Genomic DNA, 17227 nt, shown 5'->3' with positions numbered 1-17227 from the left:
CAAGGCGGCTCAGAATTTTAAAGCTTTGTTAAAGTTTTCCCACACAGATTTAAAGTCACTGAAGCAATCTGCCTTCAGGAGATGTCTCACACAGTCCAGACAGTAAACAGTTACAAAGGTGTGCATTACAAACAGTAATCGTACTCCCATACGGATATTTTAGACAAAGTTTATTGGTGATTTGTTTCAACAAGAATATACAAAACTGTCTCTGAACAAAATAAAAACATAAACGTATAGATTCTATACTGTAAAAGTGCTTCAACATTAACCTATTTAAGGTCACAATATAATTCCAGTGTGGAATCGTAGACTTTATCAGTGCTATCCTTTCCTTTCCTTCACTTTCCTTAGCAGTACTGATCCCGCTCTTCTTCTGACTCATCTCACCTATGATAAGAAATGATATTAAAAACATGATATCAAATCCTTTGACACAGGATTTTAAACAGACTTCTGAATCAGCTTCTTGATATACTTGTTACGCCTGGCGGCACGGTTATTTTTCTTCTTCTTCTTGCCTCCTGCGTTCTTGTTGTTCGTCGGCGGCCCCGCTCTGTGGTTTTTGAACTGAGATGGCCCATCTGTTGCTTTCTGTTAGGATAAACAGAAAGTAAAAAGGTTGCATCTTTTAATAACTGGGGCTAAATTCAACTAGCGTCATAAATTACACTGTCAAACAATGAGTTTTACTTGTAATTCACTAACATGAGTGGCAAATGTTTATGATCTTTGTTTTTCTTTGTGGTTTCACAAGTTAGATGTGTCAATGTCTTTGCTCTGTGGAATTTCAGACAGGCATCCAGTGAATGTCTCAGGGTCCACACCAGTAAAGACTGCTGAGCTGCTGTTGATACTGCTATGCTCTCTATTGTCCCTGTTGTTAGTTTTGGGCTTGTGCAGGCAAATTACACAGAAGTGTGCTGGTTCAGCCTGTCTGATAAGAAACTGGCCATGGGCTTTGCACTTACCACAATATAATGGGAGACTGCATTTCATTTATCTTGGTTTTAAGAGATCCCTTTGTGTGTATGTCTAACAAAGGGTGTGGACTTCCGAGGCATTAACCAATAAACACTTACCAATTGTTCCAACAATTTTTTCACCTCATTGCCACTATTTGTCCGGCCATGACCTCGATTGTCTTTATATTTTGTCACAGTGCCATCTATCAGCGCATGAGGATATAAATCAAGTGCACACACCTTTAGGATGGGCCTCAGTGGGAAGGTGCAGGGGACATGGCTGTGTTTCTGGTGGAAGGGCAGGACCACATGTGGATCAACAGGTATCCAGGGCACAAGGCCTGAAGCTGGGGGCCGTGGGACAGAGCTGTGGACCTGCTGCAGGTCGTAAGCCCCCCGACTCCCTTTCCCATTAGCTGCTTTTAATAGGGTCACAAATGGTTCCGCTGCCTTGTGCGTAATCAGGTACCGTCCTTCCTCTAACCTACAAAACCAAATGAAGTCATCAAGGGTGTGTTAAAGTCAAAAACTGACACAATGGAGACATGTTGCAGCATTTTGAGTTTCCTGTCAAATGACTGAAACGTAGGTGAACAGAGCCTTAAGAAATCAGAAGGTGACACATCTAGTGTGTGTCGTTGAGTAATCGATTGCATAACGCTCCAACACAAACCAACACGGATTTTTTTGCCCCAGGCTCTCAGACCTGAATGTACAATCATTTCATCATCTTCAACAGAGCGTGAGCAGATGTGCACAGACAACTCATCTGCAGATGTTGTCTGACTAAACAATAGAGTTTAAGACAAACCCTTATCAAACCACATTGGTATGATTTTTTTTTTTTTTACAGTTTTTATACATAAAACATAAAAAAATATTACATTCAATCAAAAAATGTACCTGTACAGCGAGCCTAGACTAACAAATTCACTCTCTCTCTCTCAAAATATTCTAACAACACGATGCAAGAGATCAGATCCTGCTGAGAGCCCAAATCTAATAATCTACAAACAACATGCAGACAATGAAATTCCTCAACAGTTTACCCAGTCAGTTTTTTCAGTAGGTGGTGCAGTATATTCAGTGACTTGGACGGCCTGTGGATGGAAAAGAGACATCACCAAGTTACAGCTTGTCTACTTTGGTAGATTTCTAAATTTCAACACTGCTTCTGATGACAAAACCAGAGGCGATGAAAGCAACCATTGATGAAAAGGCTCGGATTATTGATAAACTATCTGAATCCCTAGATGACAATCTCTTAAATAACATAATCACACAGTGGCGATTAGGTTAATCCCAATCATCCGCACACATCTGTTGGAACGACACTCACTTGAACCCACAGGAGATGTTCTGTCTCCAGTCGTCAGGCAGCTTTCTCAGCAGAGCTACGTTTGATGTGTACGCATCGATGTGAGCTACAGAGACAGAAAGGGAGGGCGAGAGATGCACCGGGAAAAAGAACAAGAGCTAATGAGCATGCACATCAAGAGCTTCACTTCATCATCAATGCCATTCCTAGTGCTTACAAAGTAATTAGTCTGTGATGATTTGCCAGCGTTGTTACAAGCTTGAGTGGGTGGTAAGAAATGCTTGTTGGTCCTGTCTCCTTTTCCTGCCTCCCACTCCAGCTTGTAATGCCTGCATATTTCAATGGTGCCTTCCTTCAATTATGGACTGCTTTAGGGCTTGTAACCAAAGCTATAAATACACAATTGAGAGAATGCCACAAGATAAACCACATGATGAACTACGAACCACTGTACAAAGAAGGAAGTCTTTTGTCAGTTGTTCCTATTGCATAATGCCATTATATTAAAGATATGTCATATTGTTTTGAATAAAGTTTGAATGCTGTCATTGTCTTCCCACTGGATATTCCTTTTCCTATGCTACTGTTAGTAACCAAAGACACAAAGACTACAAAATCTTATACTTTTAAAACTGAAACATGCTCCTGAAAGAAATCTAAACTCTGACTGATAGATGATACATGATACAGGGTTACATCCTCTTTTGGCAAAGCTATTTATAGCAGTGAAACTGATCATAAAGAACCGGTATACAGGCTTGTTGTACTGACAGTAACACTGATGATGTCAACTATGCTAACAAACTGGAAAAGGGTGTAATTTAGGGGCTATTTTTACCAAAGATCTAAATAAGACAGTAAAGAATTATGCTCTGTAGATAATGACGCACACTACCAGCCAACAATTCAAAGAACCTGGTACAAAGGGGGTCGGAGTCTTCCCCTGAATCTTGAGCTACAGGTAAGCAGCACATGCAAGTCAACAATTATGCATTAGGGGAGTTTAACCAAAGTTCAAAACAACATTTAGCTGAGCTCGGCACACTGCATTCTCTGTAATTCCCCACAATCATGTGTGGCTGTAGTTATGGCAACAAAATAAACTCAATCACCACACAGTCACAGCAGGATGGTGAGTCATCTACAGACTATTCCATTGGTTTGTGGGAGGATCTGCCATGTGGACTCGACTAATCCCCATGTGGGAAGGAGAGGAAAAAATCTCTTTTTTTATCCAGATAAATATTACATTGACTATTTTCTTGGCAATTATGTTGAAAAATTAAAGACTAAAGCGATAGTCCACTTTAGTAGACAACTGAGAGCAATTTGGCAACATCTGCCTCGGTTTTCATTTAATCTAGAAAGAGTAAGGTGAAAGTGCTTGAAGTTTTACCTGTGTATGATACAGTGCTAGAGTGGAGCAATGTCTCAGTCCACAGCTCGCAAGCCTCACTGCTGCTTAGACACTCGACACCATAACACAGTTGGTACTCCAGTTTGGGTAAGACGTGCACTGGCACAAACTATTAGGGCAGAAAACAAAGGACAGCAATAGGACTGTTGCATGGACTAATTCTTAAGGATGCACAGTATGGTATGGTATATTTTTTCAGCCGATACAAGAACGGATAATTAGCCGCTTCTCATGGCCTATAAGATTATCAATATTTTCACATTTTTGTAATTTCAGAAGTTCATGGCTCTACCAAGATGCAGCAGTTTAATGTTACGAGCACAATGGGCTGCACTAAAAGATGCATACCACCACCTACAGTATCCGAGTGTTTAGATGCTAAAAGTACTGATAAACAGCTGGTAACAGTAATTTGATACATTTTCTCCAACATTCATCATGTATCCCCACTAATTTTATACCTTATTTTTGTGAAATTAAATCATGACATTCAGGAAGAGGTGTATAGACAAACATGTATACCTGGTTTTGGCTGCTGCTGGCTACTTTTCTGCTGTGGGTCAGTGACACAGAGCTGCGCACCATGAGCAGCAAATCTTGCAGACTATAGAGCTTGTAGAGCAGGTTGCCTTCCTCTGGAGCCTCGTAATCCTGTTCATCTTCTGTACCAGCCTGCAGATCTTGTGACAGTATTTCTGCATGGGGGGACAATAAAATACTTAATACTAATTCAGCAAAATGACACGACTTAAAAGCAAAGAAATAAAATTAATTTGACACTAACTTTTGTGCTCTGGAGTAGAAATCTTGGCCACTGCTGCAGATTCGAGAGGAGCAGCACAGGTCTTCCCATCCTGGTGTTGGTTTCTCTCCAAGTATGAGGACACACAGGGCTTAACCAGAGAAATTGAATGGGACTGAACTGAGGGTCCCGTACACTGGGTCGATGAGGTGCTCTCCTCTGCTATGGTTGACGATTTGGCTTTGTCACTGGCAGAATTGAACATGGCTGTCTGCATGCGCAGGATCTCACTCAGCTGGTCTCCAGATACCTTTGCTTTTTTGGTTTGTCGCCTCATCCTGGCAACGCTTTGAGGGGACGATGACTCTGAAGTCATAGGCACAGATTCAGTAACAGCGGGAATTAGGGAGTTTGCAGAGCACGGTCTGGTCTTAGGTCGTCTAGGTGTTACAGTTGGAGACACAGAGTCATCAATGACCAGCTTCTCATCATCTGAGTCTCCTGTAAGAGCAATGTCTTCATCACTTTCCTGAGAAGAGTCCTGTCTCTTTTGTTCAGTTTTTTGTACAACAGTCTCACTCTGGACTGGCTTTGTTGTCTCCTCTGTCATGGGCTCATCCAAATCTGCCAGTGAGGGGTTCGTCTCTTCTTGTGAACAGCTTTTACTGTTATCTTTTTTACTTTCAAGACATTCATTATGCTCCTCCTTGATCTTCTGCATCTTGGGGGTTTTAATGGGTGTTGTCTCTCCAAATGTCTCAAGGTCAGTGAGGTCCACCTCAAAGTCAAGACTGGTGTCTTCAAAAGAAACAACATTTCTTTGAGAGCTCTCCTGATTAAGACACAGAAAACAAAGAATCATTGCACTGATGAAACCATGTCATGTACATTACACCACATATAGGAAGACAACTATTTGTGCGTCAACATACCGTTGAGATTTGCTTCTCATTCACAGGAAGCTCAGTCATGACATGGAACACATTTTTACTGCCATTCTTCTTGATGGAAAGCTTCAAACTCTCCTCATGGTAGATATGGCTCCTCTCTCTCACTGTCATCTCAGTCTTCAGAAGTGGTGAATCAATATAAACAGTCTTCTTCTGACCACTGCCTGTGAGTAAAAAAAATAAAGGAAGTGTGAAACAGTGCCATCATGTGGCCATTCAATGTCAGTACAAACTGTGGTCTATCTCAGATTTCATTACTGCTACATGCTGTATTTCTTTCAGACATTATTTTAAAAGTCTAAACCTTCGAAAAAGAGAATCAGATCTTGCAAAATCTGTACATGTACTGCCAATATGAAACCTATTTTACAGTGAATGTAACAATCTTATGTCATATGTACAGATCCAAATATTCTAAAAATGCACTATTTTAACAACAGTTTCAAACACCAGTCAAGAAGAAAGAAGAAATGTAGCATTGATGTAGCCAAGTATATTTCTCGGGTCATGATCCATTTGGTGAAATTAAATGTATTTTTAATTAAATCAAACTAATTCCTGCCACAAGAGCCTGAGTTGCTAAATGATGCTGCTAACCTTTTCCCGGCTTTGCTTTGACCCAGACAGGCATTTCCCATTGCTCTGCAAAGTCGGGGCCGTGGTTGTTCAGCAGCCTGAACAAAGCATCTCGAGTCAGACACACGTGAGGCTCATAACGAGCACACAGCTTCTCTGCATTACCGTCACTGCTGATTGTCTGGAGAGGAAAAACAAGACTATGTTATGTTACAGAACATCTGCTGTATCAAAAAAAAAGAAAGAAACACAGGTAACTACACAACTTTCTAAAATTAACCGGACTTTGACAGAACTGTGTGTGACCTGGCATCTTTCAGAAACACAATTAGCACTGGTTTTGCTGAGCAAGACATGAACACCCTCTGGTGTCTTTTGTGAAAACTGCAAGAGCTGAAAAGGAGTTACAATAGACCTGCGGTCATGAATCCCATTCTAGCAGTAAAACCTCTTTGTGACTTACTTTATTGGAGTAATTAAAAAAGCGAGACAATTGCTTACAGCGTGCATGTCCTTAGCTTTTTTAGCTGGAGGATTCACTGATGAAACACTCTGATAATCCGATGCAAGCTGTGCGTCAGCAGGCACTATCTTGTGGTCTGTAATATCCACATTGCCCTGGAGAAATAAAGGGTACAAATATGGAAACAGAGGAAGTGAATCAAACCCAAAAGGCTGATTCTGCAATTCAACAGCACAAGTTGAAAGGTTGAATAGAAAAGTGGACAGTGGCATTTCTGAACAACATCAGTACATTAGGTGATAATCCTACACGTATGGGAAAACAACAGCTCCTTTCAAAAGTACATTACCATGATTAGCAGCTGTTTCTCAAAGGTCAGCTTCAGCCCTGTGTCGAATGTTCCCCCTGTCAAACTAGTCATCTCATGGATCTGGTAGAGCTGTGGAAATGTCTGAAGGCACCCCAAACAGCTCCTGAAGAAATCCTGAAAAATAAATCAGGGCTGTGTTTTAAGACTTTGAACATACTTCTCACAGAGCCGATGACAGGTGCAATCCCTGTAGCATCAGTACCTCTGAATATTGCATAGCTCCCTGTGATATGAAGTTGTAGTCGTCAGCGCATATTCTGGCCACATCTTGCAGGTACCTCGTGAACTCCATCACTTCATTGTCTACTCGTGCCTTTAAACTCTGAAATATAAGAGTAGATTATTTGAAGAAGCGATGTAACAAGGAGAAGCAGGATTTAAATATCATGAAGGGGTGAATGTTGGTACCTGTGTGAGACTGCCTCTGTTTTTACTCATCAAAATGTCAAAATACATCTTCTGCTGATTGCTGGACAGGGTCGACAAACAGGGGTAGGGCAGTCTGGGTTCAGGAAAAGCAGCATCCGCCTCATTCTCAACCTGCTTGAGCTTTACTCTTGATTTTCTGGCACGCTTACATTCTTCTGAGCCTTCTGCAGGATTGTCTGTGCACGGATCATCACTATCACAGCTGTCCCAATGGGACTCTTTGCTGCTGATGCAACTGTTGTCTTTAAACTCTCCAGCTTTTTCTGTGGAGGAAGAGCAGGAGGCTTTTGCAGCCCCAACATCACGCCCCTGTTTTATGTTGGCATTCTCTGCAGGACTTTGGGAATAAGAAAAGAATGGGGCGAAGATAACATGTCAGATAAACACTCACTAGTTAGCCTTTGAAAAACACAGTAAAGTTGCACCTCATCTGATGTTATTTAAATACCTTTGTAGAAAGGCCCACAGTTCTCTGATATTTGGTGCAAGGGAATATTTGTCATAGAGATCTCTGGTAAAGAAAGGGGCATCAGGGACTGGAGGGTCCTCCCTGAAATTAAAAGGAGAAGATATAGGACATTAGAGGGTCTGTGTTGTACCCAGACATTCATAACTGGTTCTGCACTGTCCTGCTAAAATTAGTGTTTTGGTTTAAATAACCATTCCTTATTTTAAAAACATTTTAGCTACTACAACACTGACGACCAACAGAAATAATGCCATCCAGTAGTAAAGAATTTCAAAGTGTTATATAATAGTGTATTACATTATATCACCACATACATCGGCACATTGCTTTTCCTGTTAACGGCTCTTACATCGGGTATCAGTGCTTTTCACTTCACCAACCAAACACACAGTCAGCAGATTGCAAAAAGAAAGTCAAGTGAGCAAAAGCTGTGGTGGAAGCACAGCAAAATGTATTCAGTGATACAATTATTTCCGTTACTTTTCCGGTCTGTATTAGACATTTTCTAGATACAGCTTGAAAATGCTTTGACACAATGCTGAACATACTTATTTTTTATTTTTTGTGCCATGTGATGTGAAATTAATTTAAATTAATCATTGGCCAATTTTGCAATTATCCAGCTGACAAGTAAAATGTGCCATGCTTGTTGTTGGTTCCTTCATTTGTTTCAAATAGCACATTGTATTCATCTAAATGAAATGATAACCTATTACAAAAAATGTAACACTACACATTGTTTGTGCTTTTTCACTGCCATTGTGTTATATTTTGAAAAAAAGTATGTGAGTATTACTCTATTTTATGGATGACTTATTCATACACTTTCATGCTGTTGTATGGAAACTGGAGAAACTAACTCCAAACAAAGCTCACACACAACACCACCACCACCACCACCACCACCACTTCCCGTTTAGACCTTCAAAATAAAAGCCAACGTTACCGTAACGTTGTTTAGTCCAATTTAATTGTTGTTGCACGTTATTGTTCAGCTAGTCCGTCTAGTCCCGTCCGATCTGTATGTTACATGTATATTGCTCGGCTAAAATAATATAAATCTGTCAAAAGATAACGCAAAACGTTTCGTTCGATCAAAAAAAAAAAAAAAAATCACTATGTTTAGCTCGCTTACTAAGCTAACTTCCTGTCTTATTAAAATAGCTTGACGGTCAGCTAATGCTAGCCTGATGCACTTTCACGTTTTACATACAATAGTGGAAGCCCACAACAAACAGCTACACAAACCAGAAACACATTGGGGGTAGCTGTCCGGTTAAGCGCACTTTTATTACACAAATATCGCTCGCTAATGTTTAGTTAGCACGGCTAGGTTAGCTGTCTGTCACAACACAACTCTCAGGCGTGGGACGCTAACTAGCTTGTTTGCTAACACTAGCCAGCCCAAAGTTAATGAATAAGTTGAATTGCATTAATTGGCACAAAATCTAACGTTACCACAGAACTTTGCAGTGGAAATATCACTCACCACACCGGCTCCATGGTGGTCAGTACCAAGCGGTCCGCAGGAATGACAGAAACTCCTGTTGCTGTATTAAGTGAGTTAGCATTAGCCAGCTAATGACAGGCGACATTCTTCGTCTGTTGAAATGATGTTGACATTAAAGGCCCTCGTGTACACTGCTGCCCCCCTCTGGACATTAACTATAATTGATTTGCCTATTGACTTCCAGCTCCAGTGCAGACGTGCATGGATCTCCTGCATTTTCCATATTATGATGCTCATACCCTCATCTGGCTCAGGCATATATTTAAAAATTCAAGTTAAGATATAACGCCCCAGAAACAATAGGTTGAAACCTCATATTGGTCCAGCTTAAAATGGAAATAATGTTTTTTTCTTTTGCATTGGGCTAATGATAAAACATGTTGACACCTTTGCAAGTATTTTAAGGATCTGACAATCATACAAATTATTCCACAGCTTTATCAGATGGCAGTTCGTAAGGCTTCATCACCACGGCCAAGGTGCTACATCGCAAAATGAGATGAAACATTAATATTCCCTGCGGGGGAAATTGAGTCATCCATTAAAATAGCAGACCTGTGTCCCAGGAGGTATAGAAACTACAACGTGTTACAAAGAAACCGCAGAGTTCGTGTCACGAATTGAGGGAAAATGCTGAAGCTGATCTTTAAGTGAGATTCTCTGGATTTTCAATCAGTTCCAGATTTTTACTTTTTTAAATTACCACAGATTTCTTTCATACCTATAATTCTTAAATTGGACAGACTTGCCCATGGTCACATATTTTAATCATACAGTTCAGTGCCATGAATTGTTAGACTGTCTGGGGTTTTGACTGATGAAACTTGTAACAAGGACAACTGAGTTTATATTTGATTTTATGTCCAGACCACTACAATGAACTTATCTGGTTATTGATTTAGCTTTATATGTAGGCAGTGAGGGCTGTATTTTTATCATTATTATATGTCTTAGATAAAAATGTCTTGGACAAGTATGTTTTCTAGCATATTTTTTGTGCGTGTGGTTAAAATTCTCATGCCTTTGCTCAGATATTCATTGGCAGTCGTGCAGATTTATATGTAAGATATAAACTAATTGAACTGCTACCACCTCTGATTAAATATTGAATCACTAATCAGGATGGTTAGGCCTGACAAAAATATTGTCAATTAAAATTAATCAATTTGAATAACTTTGTTATAAACAGAGTGAGCTAGAGAGAGAGAGAGGAAGACAACAGAGACAGATAAAGAGTCAGAAAATAAAAGCCCATTACAAGCGGTAAATTTTATTATGGGATAACAGCACATAAAGCACATCTAAAATCGATGTGTCCAATGCACTTTTAATAAAGGTAATATTAAAGGTACAGTTTCTAAGTACAATATAACAACATTCATATTAGAATGAAAAGTATTTAAAAGACAACATTAAATTTCTTATTTTTCTTTACAGCTGTATTTACAAAATGAATCAAAATACTTATTTTCATATTTAAGAATCAGACAAGAAGGAGCAAAACTACGTTTGTGAATAGACTACCTGCTAAAGAGAGTTCAAAAGAGCTGGATAAAAAGGTACATGATCATCTGTCCCCATTTTAACATCAGTAGCAAACGTGTGACTTAGAAATTTGTGACAACCACACACTAGTTTCGGCTTTCCCATAATTTGCACTGCTTTTGCATGGAAAAAAAGAATCAACCCGTGCTCCACCCCACCCTTCATGTTGGGTTACCCGAAACCGACTGAGCGAACACTGAACACAGAACATTAAAGAAATCCAGATGTGTTGTATGCCTCTTTTACAAACACATACAAATATTTGATATACAATGCATTAGTAAATCTTCTGTTCTCTGTGAATTTTTTAAAAAAGAAAGTTGATATAAAACAAACAGAAAGTGAAGAAATGTGGTTTGCCTGTTAGTTTTTGCCTAATCAAAAAAAACAACAACAAAAAAAAAACAAAATGTGCAGGTGAGCTTTTGTGTCATATCATCTGCGAGCATTTATTTGACCATTAAAGATCAACATGAAACAAACTTCCCAGCTGTGTGTCTCAAATAAGGTGAGGGGTGACATGTACACTCTAAAAACGGACCACCGAAACATTAAAACCCTTTAACATAGCGCGTCAACCCACGTGAAAATGATTAACATCACATAAAGAAGGAATCTGAAAAAACATTTTGAAGCATGTGAGAGTGAGAAATCATCCTCATGTACAAAATACATTGTCACTTCAGTTACACGTCTGGAAAAAACCACAAAAAAAGACAATCAAAAAACCATGTATGCATCTTGTTACACCGAGAGGCACTCAGTGTGATACGTTGTATATTATTGCAAGCATATTCTCACTGATATTTGCTACAGAGTGGAGAGAAAAGGTCAACTTTGTCCTCAAATGGCAATTCTTTCATGTACATTTGTAACACTTCTTGTGGTGCAAAAGGTTTATGCCACTGGTCTGAAGAAACCACTTTCAGGATAGTCTTAAAATGGGGAATAACAAAAGCATACCGAGGCTCTGTTTAATAATAAAATCCAAGCACCACTTCCCTGCATCAGGTGAAGAACTATGCAGACACAAGAGAGGTAAATATTTAGTATCTTAAAACCTGACAAACTATAGCCTCAGTGAGTGGTTTTTACAATCAAAGAAAAAACACAATACTGCTGTTTCAGTTCGAATATTATCAGTTTTTCCGCAAACCAGAAATGCAACCTTAAATAGTTTGTTAATTAGCAGATACTAGCTTTGCTATAAGTCAGAAGGAAATAAGTGCCTTATCCCGAGACAAGCACACTGATACAGGTGCTGGCTGGGTAATTTTTACCACTATCATTTTCATTATCATTATTATTTATTGAGTCCTAATATCAATAATACATTAATATGCAATGAAATGAATGGACTAATAGGGCGGCCAGGCTTAGGAATCAATACTTTGTTCACGAAATTAACTTACCTAGCACCACACATTAGGGCAACACAAAATAAATGTCAGCACACCCTATCTCTATCAAACTAATCCTAAAGGAGGGAAGCAAACTAGAAACAGAGTTATCGTACAATATGGTGTAATCGATAAACAGATAAATATTTCCACTGGGTAGGCCTTAGTAGCAGTATTTTCCTCTTACCTATACAGACAGAAATTACAAAGCTACCTTTATACATGTGATCAATAATAACATTAAATATGGTGGATAAACAGCCGAGAATGAGGGAGAGAGAAAGAGAGAGAAAATAAGATATACAGCATACAGGCCATGTCAAGTTCTTAGTTCTCCACCTGGGAACAGAACTGGTCAAATATACAGATGAAACATAAAAACATCCACGAAAGTCAACACAAAATAAAACCAAAAAAAGTGATAAATAAGAGGTGTATTTACATGCAGATGTTCAAAGACTATTATGCACAAAAAGAATCAAAAATAATACACAGACATATATTATTGCTTGACATTCGATTATGGCTAAAAGTTGCTTCTCGTTTTTTTTTTTTAAACTATATTCTTAAACGTATTTTTAATCATAAATCCTTACCAGCTGTGCTTTGGAAAATGAGTTCTGTTAAAAACGTAATGACTGACTCATAATTCTGGGTAACACACCGACACTCCGGCACAACTTCTTTTTAAGCGTGACATAACTCCGATCTTCACAATTTACGGTCAAGAAGACTCATTTTTCACAATTTGCACTCCAGAATTCATTTCAGTTCGTGAACTGACAGCGAGCGATGTTCGCGCTGTGAAGCCGGTCAATGTCGCCTCACAGCCTTCAGCAGACCTTTGAATTGTTGAAGGCATTATGTCATGCTTTTTTTAAAAAAACCTACACCTATTATGGATGGATCAAGCTCAGCATCTCCAAAACCATTTTTTTTCCCAACAAAATAAAAACCAAGACCCTCCTCGTCCACATAACCCTGTTCCTCTGTAATTATTAAAGCCTTGTCTGGGGTTTATTTTATTCACACACTGTGAGAACAAACACATACACACACGCGCACACACACTATTGCTTTTTACAAACAGACGACAGAGCAGAGACAGAAGGACCAGCACATTTTACTGAATACTATACACTGATTGAATAGCACACTTAGCATCAATCCCTTGACTTAAATCGGGATATCTCAAGTGAGAATATACAGAAGGACATCACTTTACAGGCCTGTGTGAAGGCGCAGTTTATAGTTAGACACAAGAATTCATGTGTTTGATGACCATTTTCTGCTATCCTGCCAACCATACCAGTACATAAGAAGATGAGAACAGAGGGATGGGGCTTTGTTATTTTTTTTTTTTTTGTTCTAGGCTGAGAGTTATTAGTTTGAGTCAGCTGAATGAATAAAGTCAATTGAAAAAGGATGATGACTGCACTGTAGAGACCCGTAATTGTAACACAAGGCGTATTGCTTGTTTTATATTGTAGAACACGTTACATGCCACTCAACTATTAAGTGTTGAAATCAAATTCATGAGAGAAGAACCGTTCTGGTGGTAGACCTTAACTGATCATATTTGAGAATTGTTTTTTATGTGACAATGCTACATTACAACAGCTTAACAAAGAAACAAACCATATATTATATATTTTTTTTGCAAACAAATAACAGGAAATCAGCCTAATCTCCATCTCTTTTCTGAACAGTAAGTGCTGTACTGCATGTTCAGTATGTGCTGTGCCACCTCCTCCTCCTCTCATCAATTGAGTGCTTTTGAAGAGATTTGAAAGATACACAAAAAAGAGCTAATCAAATGCTCTGCAACTGTCCAGAGGAAAGCGAGCTGCTTCTTCGGTTTCGGTCTACCTGTTAACCTCCCTGAGCGTTCACAACCTCATTCTCTCCGCTGCTCTCGCCGGGCCGCTGGGCCTCTCAACCTGGATTGTCTAGCAGTTGTTCCAGACTGGGTTTTCTTTTGCTGGGAGACTGAGGTTTACTAGTCGTAGAGGGCTTGTGCATATCCAAATAGGATCATAACAGAGATTATTACTTAGGTACAGCATATCTACTACAACCCAAACACAACAGATTTAGTATTGCATAAGAATATTTGGTTTTTCTAACAAAGAGGGTTACCACTTTTTAAAGACCCTGATGACACCGTTTGAAACCAAAACAGATTTTTTTTTTTGTATGTGTGTGACAGGAATATGCTGCATGCTGATAAAACTGTGATGGGGTTGGACTTTTTTTTTTTGTTTTGTTTTTTACAAATGAGATTTTCTTGAACTCGACCGTAGAGGGGGGGCACAGCGTGGTCTTGGAGGCCCCTTAATGTAAAATTCTGAACCACTCCGTGATGAATATATTCAAATGTTAATCTCAACCACTTCTCATGGAACATCCCTGACAAAAACACAAGCTAAACCTAATGAGTACAAACAAATGTCCTCTCAAAAGCGCAAAAGAAACTCGTCCCTGAGGGGTGACAGCACAAGGCAGTAACGCCTTGTACAAATTGCACGGCAGAGGAATGATAGTGTGCAAACAGAAAAAAGAAAAGAAACAACTGGATTCTGTGATACGGTTGGTGACAGATGTATTAACATGCTTTGTTGGGTTTCTAAAGGGATATCACTTTTTTTTTCTTCCTTTTTTTTTGCTCTTTTTTTTTTAAAAGATATTTCAAGAAGCCGCTACTGAGATTGCTGGAATGTCTTAGGAGTCCATTCTACATTATAGACGGGTAGACTGGAAAGCGGAAGCGACGACTACTGTTTGGCACATCCAGGGTTTTTTATCTACCACTTTACTACCACACTGACAAGAAAGACACACTCAACAAAACAGAAACACAACAACAAAGCATTCTGAAAATAGCACTTGTCCTACCATTTTTATGTTTCTCCCCTAATCGTACAAACAACAGCTAGTCTAATTATTGCGGGAATATAGTTAAGTGCTACCTGACATCTTTTTCTCTCCCTCGTTCTCTTTCATGAGTTATTTAACCAAAACATGTTACAAAAATAGAAGCTTTACTACCAGACAAGGCTTTGAATATTCACTTTCCCTTCACTGTTTCCTTCTGTGTCCTGTTGTGGCGTCGCCGGGGCGTGAGGCCATGGTGAGAAGGCAGATAAAGTCACTCAAAAACGACAACGAAAAAGCACTCAAAATATTTTGACAGAGGCTCGTGAATGTGCTTTAAGGTTAGACCTCGTATCTTTGTCAGGCTCAGGCTGTTAACTCACTTGCTGTATCTTTACCTTCCACTAGATGGAACAATTGGATTACAGTCTGTGTGTGATCTCTCCAGTCCGACCCTCAAGGCTATTCAGTGTTGATTTGTTGCGATAATGTTTGATTTCAATGTTCCTCTTCACATAATATGTGAGGTTTTTCACAATAAAATCAGTATGAAATATTTAGACAAAAAGGTCTCAACAAATGCTGTTCAATCCAAAGATCAAGGAAAGCGGGTTGACTGCAACATGCTGTTACTGTACATGTGCGTGCTCGCTGAAAGGAGTATCGAGGCTACATTTTGACAGGTGTTTGGCAGGCGGTTGTTGAGGTAACAGGTGACGGAGCTCCTCTAACCTGCCTTCTCATCTATGCCTCTTTTGTTCACCACCCCTGCAGCCACGCCAGCAGTCCTAACAGACAGCCCTTGCACTTCCAGACCGGTTTCATCTGCAGCTCCCAGGACTAGCCTCTGTGACCATGGTTCAACTTGTATTTCTTGTGCACATGCAACACATCACTAGGTAAATATACAAGTCTTAAATTAAAGAAAGGTGTAAATAAAAGTGCCTTATCAATTCAACAATTAAGAATGGTCTAACTACTAATATCATACATGTTATTTAAAATAGATTCTATAAACATTACTTTTTTCTGTATAGTAAGTACTTATGACCATATACCCTGTAGTACATTATAAAACAGGTGGAATGGACCCTTTTCATTGTGTTGGTGCCCTGTGCTTCTCCAGGGCACCTGTCCAGAGAAGGATTAATAGCAGATGGCCTTACATGATTTCACTATGCAACAATGGTGGATGGAGTCTTTGACAGCTAAAATCATTGCGTTTTCATTAGAATTACCAGAATTCTATGTTTCTTTCTTTTTTTTCTTTTTTTTTAAACGATTGTCCACAGAGAGGTGCCGATTGCATCACCATGCCGACAGACCCTCCCTCAAAGTCGCTGTGAGTTTTCATTCCAGGAACTGCATCCAAAAGATAACACAAGAGAAAAAATGGCTGAACTTGACCGTAATGTGCGCATTTATCAGCTATTTTGTTTTAGTTTGGGGATAAAGTGTACGAAGCAGATAGAGATAAGACCGTTTTGGAAAAATAATACTGATGTGGATCTGTTTGATTTCCAAAAGTGACTCATTAATTGTGCAATTACAAGCCAGATGCGCCAATAAATCATAATAATGGTGGTGTAATAAATACTTGGGAAAATACATGAATAAAAATGAAGTGAATCATGAGTTCCAGGTTAGACAATGCGCAAAAGAGGGTCAAGTTCAACCAGACAGAAATTATTTGTCCCTATCTCCTCTTCATGTCCCATGGGGTGTCGGGTCCCACAAGTCTTCCAAAGAGAACTAAATTCAATAAAGTAAACCTTGAGAATCAACTCCCTAAGCCCTCCCCCTCCAATGTAAAAGAAGAAGTTGAACAGCGTGCCATCTGTCCGCTCTGGTTTGTGCAGGGCACCAATAAAGTGTCTCAGATTCCTCCTCCACATTCCCCTACGGTGGGCACACTGGCACCTGGCAGGGCTGCTACCCGTCAACGGGCATGGACTGCTCAAAGTCTGATCCGAACAGCTCCTTGTATAAGGGGGGGAAGTGGGCACGCACAATGTCTGGGTATATTGCTTTGAAAGCTGTAAGCTTCTCTGTATGCCTACTGCACAGCGCTCGCAGTGTCGACACTTTGCATATCAACTGTGGAGAGAGAGGAGACAGGCTGTTTAGATTCACGGGGAAGCAAGGACATGGAGCAATGGTAGTGAAAAACATCCCTCCCTACAGTGTATTCCCTCTCAC

At 39.6% G+C, this 17227-nt stretch overlaps 2 protein-coding genes across 3 annotated transcripts in view; both read right to left on the bottom strand.

The window, feature by feature from the left end:
- Positions 1–153: 153 nt before the first annotated feature.
- Positions 154–9293, bottom strand: ice2 (interactor of little elongator complex ELL subunit 2). The gene is made up of 15 exons (XM_073471217.1): positions 9189–9293; positions 7679–7780; positions 7210–7567; positions 7004–7123; positions 6781–6915; positions 6470–6586; positions 5990–6149; positions 5375–5556; positions 4485–5274; positions 4223–4395; positions 3680–3809; positions 2305–2389; positions 2015–2065; positions 1206–1449; positions 154–594 (listed from the first exon to the last, which is right to left on the bottom strand). Exons 1-15 carry the CDS (start codon positions 9200–9202, stop codon positions 445–447), a joined length of 2811 nt encoding a protein of 936 aa, XP_073327318.1. The 5' UTR covers positions 9203–9293; the 3' UTR covers positions 154–444.
- A 1160-nt stretch (positions 9294–10453) lies between these two features.
- roraa (RAR-related orphan receptor A, paralog a) overlaps positions 10454–17227 on the bottom strand; it is a 188377-nt gene continuing 181603 nt past the window's right edge. For both annotated transcript variants that reach the window (XM_073471556.1, XM_073471558.1), the window contains one exon: positions 10454–17125. In XM_073471556.1, coding sequence (XP_073327657.1) covers positions 16961–17125 — 165 coding nt within the window. In that variant the 3' untranslated portion in view covers positions 10454–16960. The remainder of the gene's footprint in view (positions 17126–17227) is intronic.

The sequence above is a fragment of the Pagrus major genome, chromosome 8 (assembly GCF_040436345.1).
Source record: "Pagrus major chromosome 8, Pma_NU_1.0".
NCBI lineage: Eukaryota > Metazoa > Chordata > Actinopteri > Spariformes > Sparidae > Pagrus > Pagrus major.
The sequence above is the reverse complement of the archived record's forward strand: the minus strand, read 5'-3'. Positions and strand labels throughout refer to the sequence as shown.

Bases quoted from the DNA above. Each gene is read 5' to 3' on its own strand.
- ice2 (XM_073471217.1), bottom strand. The intron at 5,557-5,989 runs GTTAGCAGCATC...TTTTACTCACAG, and splicing joins CAAAGCAAAGCCGGGAAAAG to GCAGTGGTCAGAAGAAGACT. The intron at 5,275-5,374 runs GTATGTTGACGC...TGTCTTAATCAG, and splicing joins ATGAGAAGCAAATCTCAACG to GAGAGCTCTCAAAGAAATGT.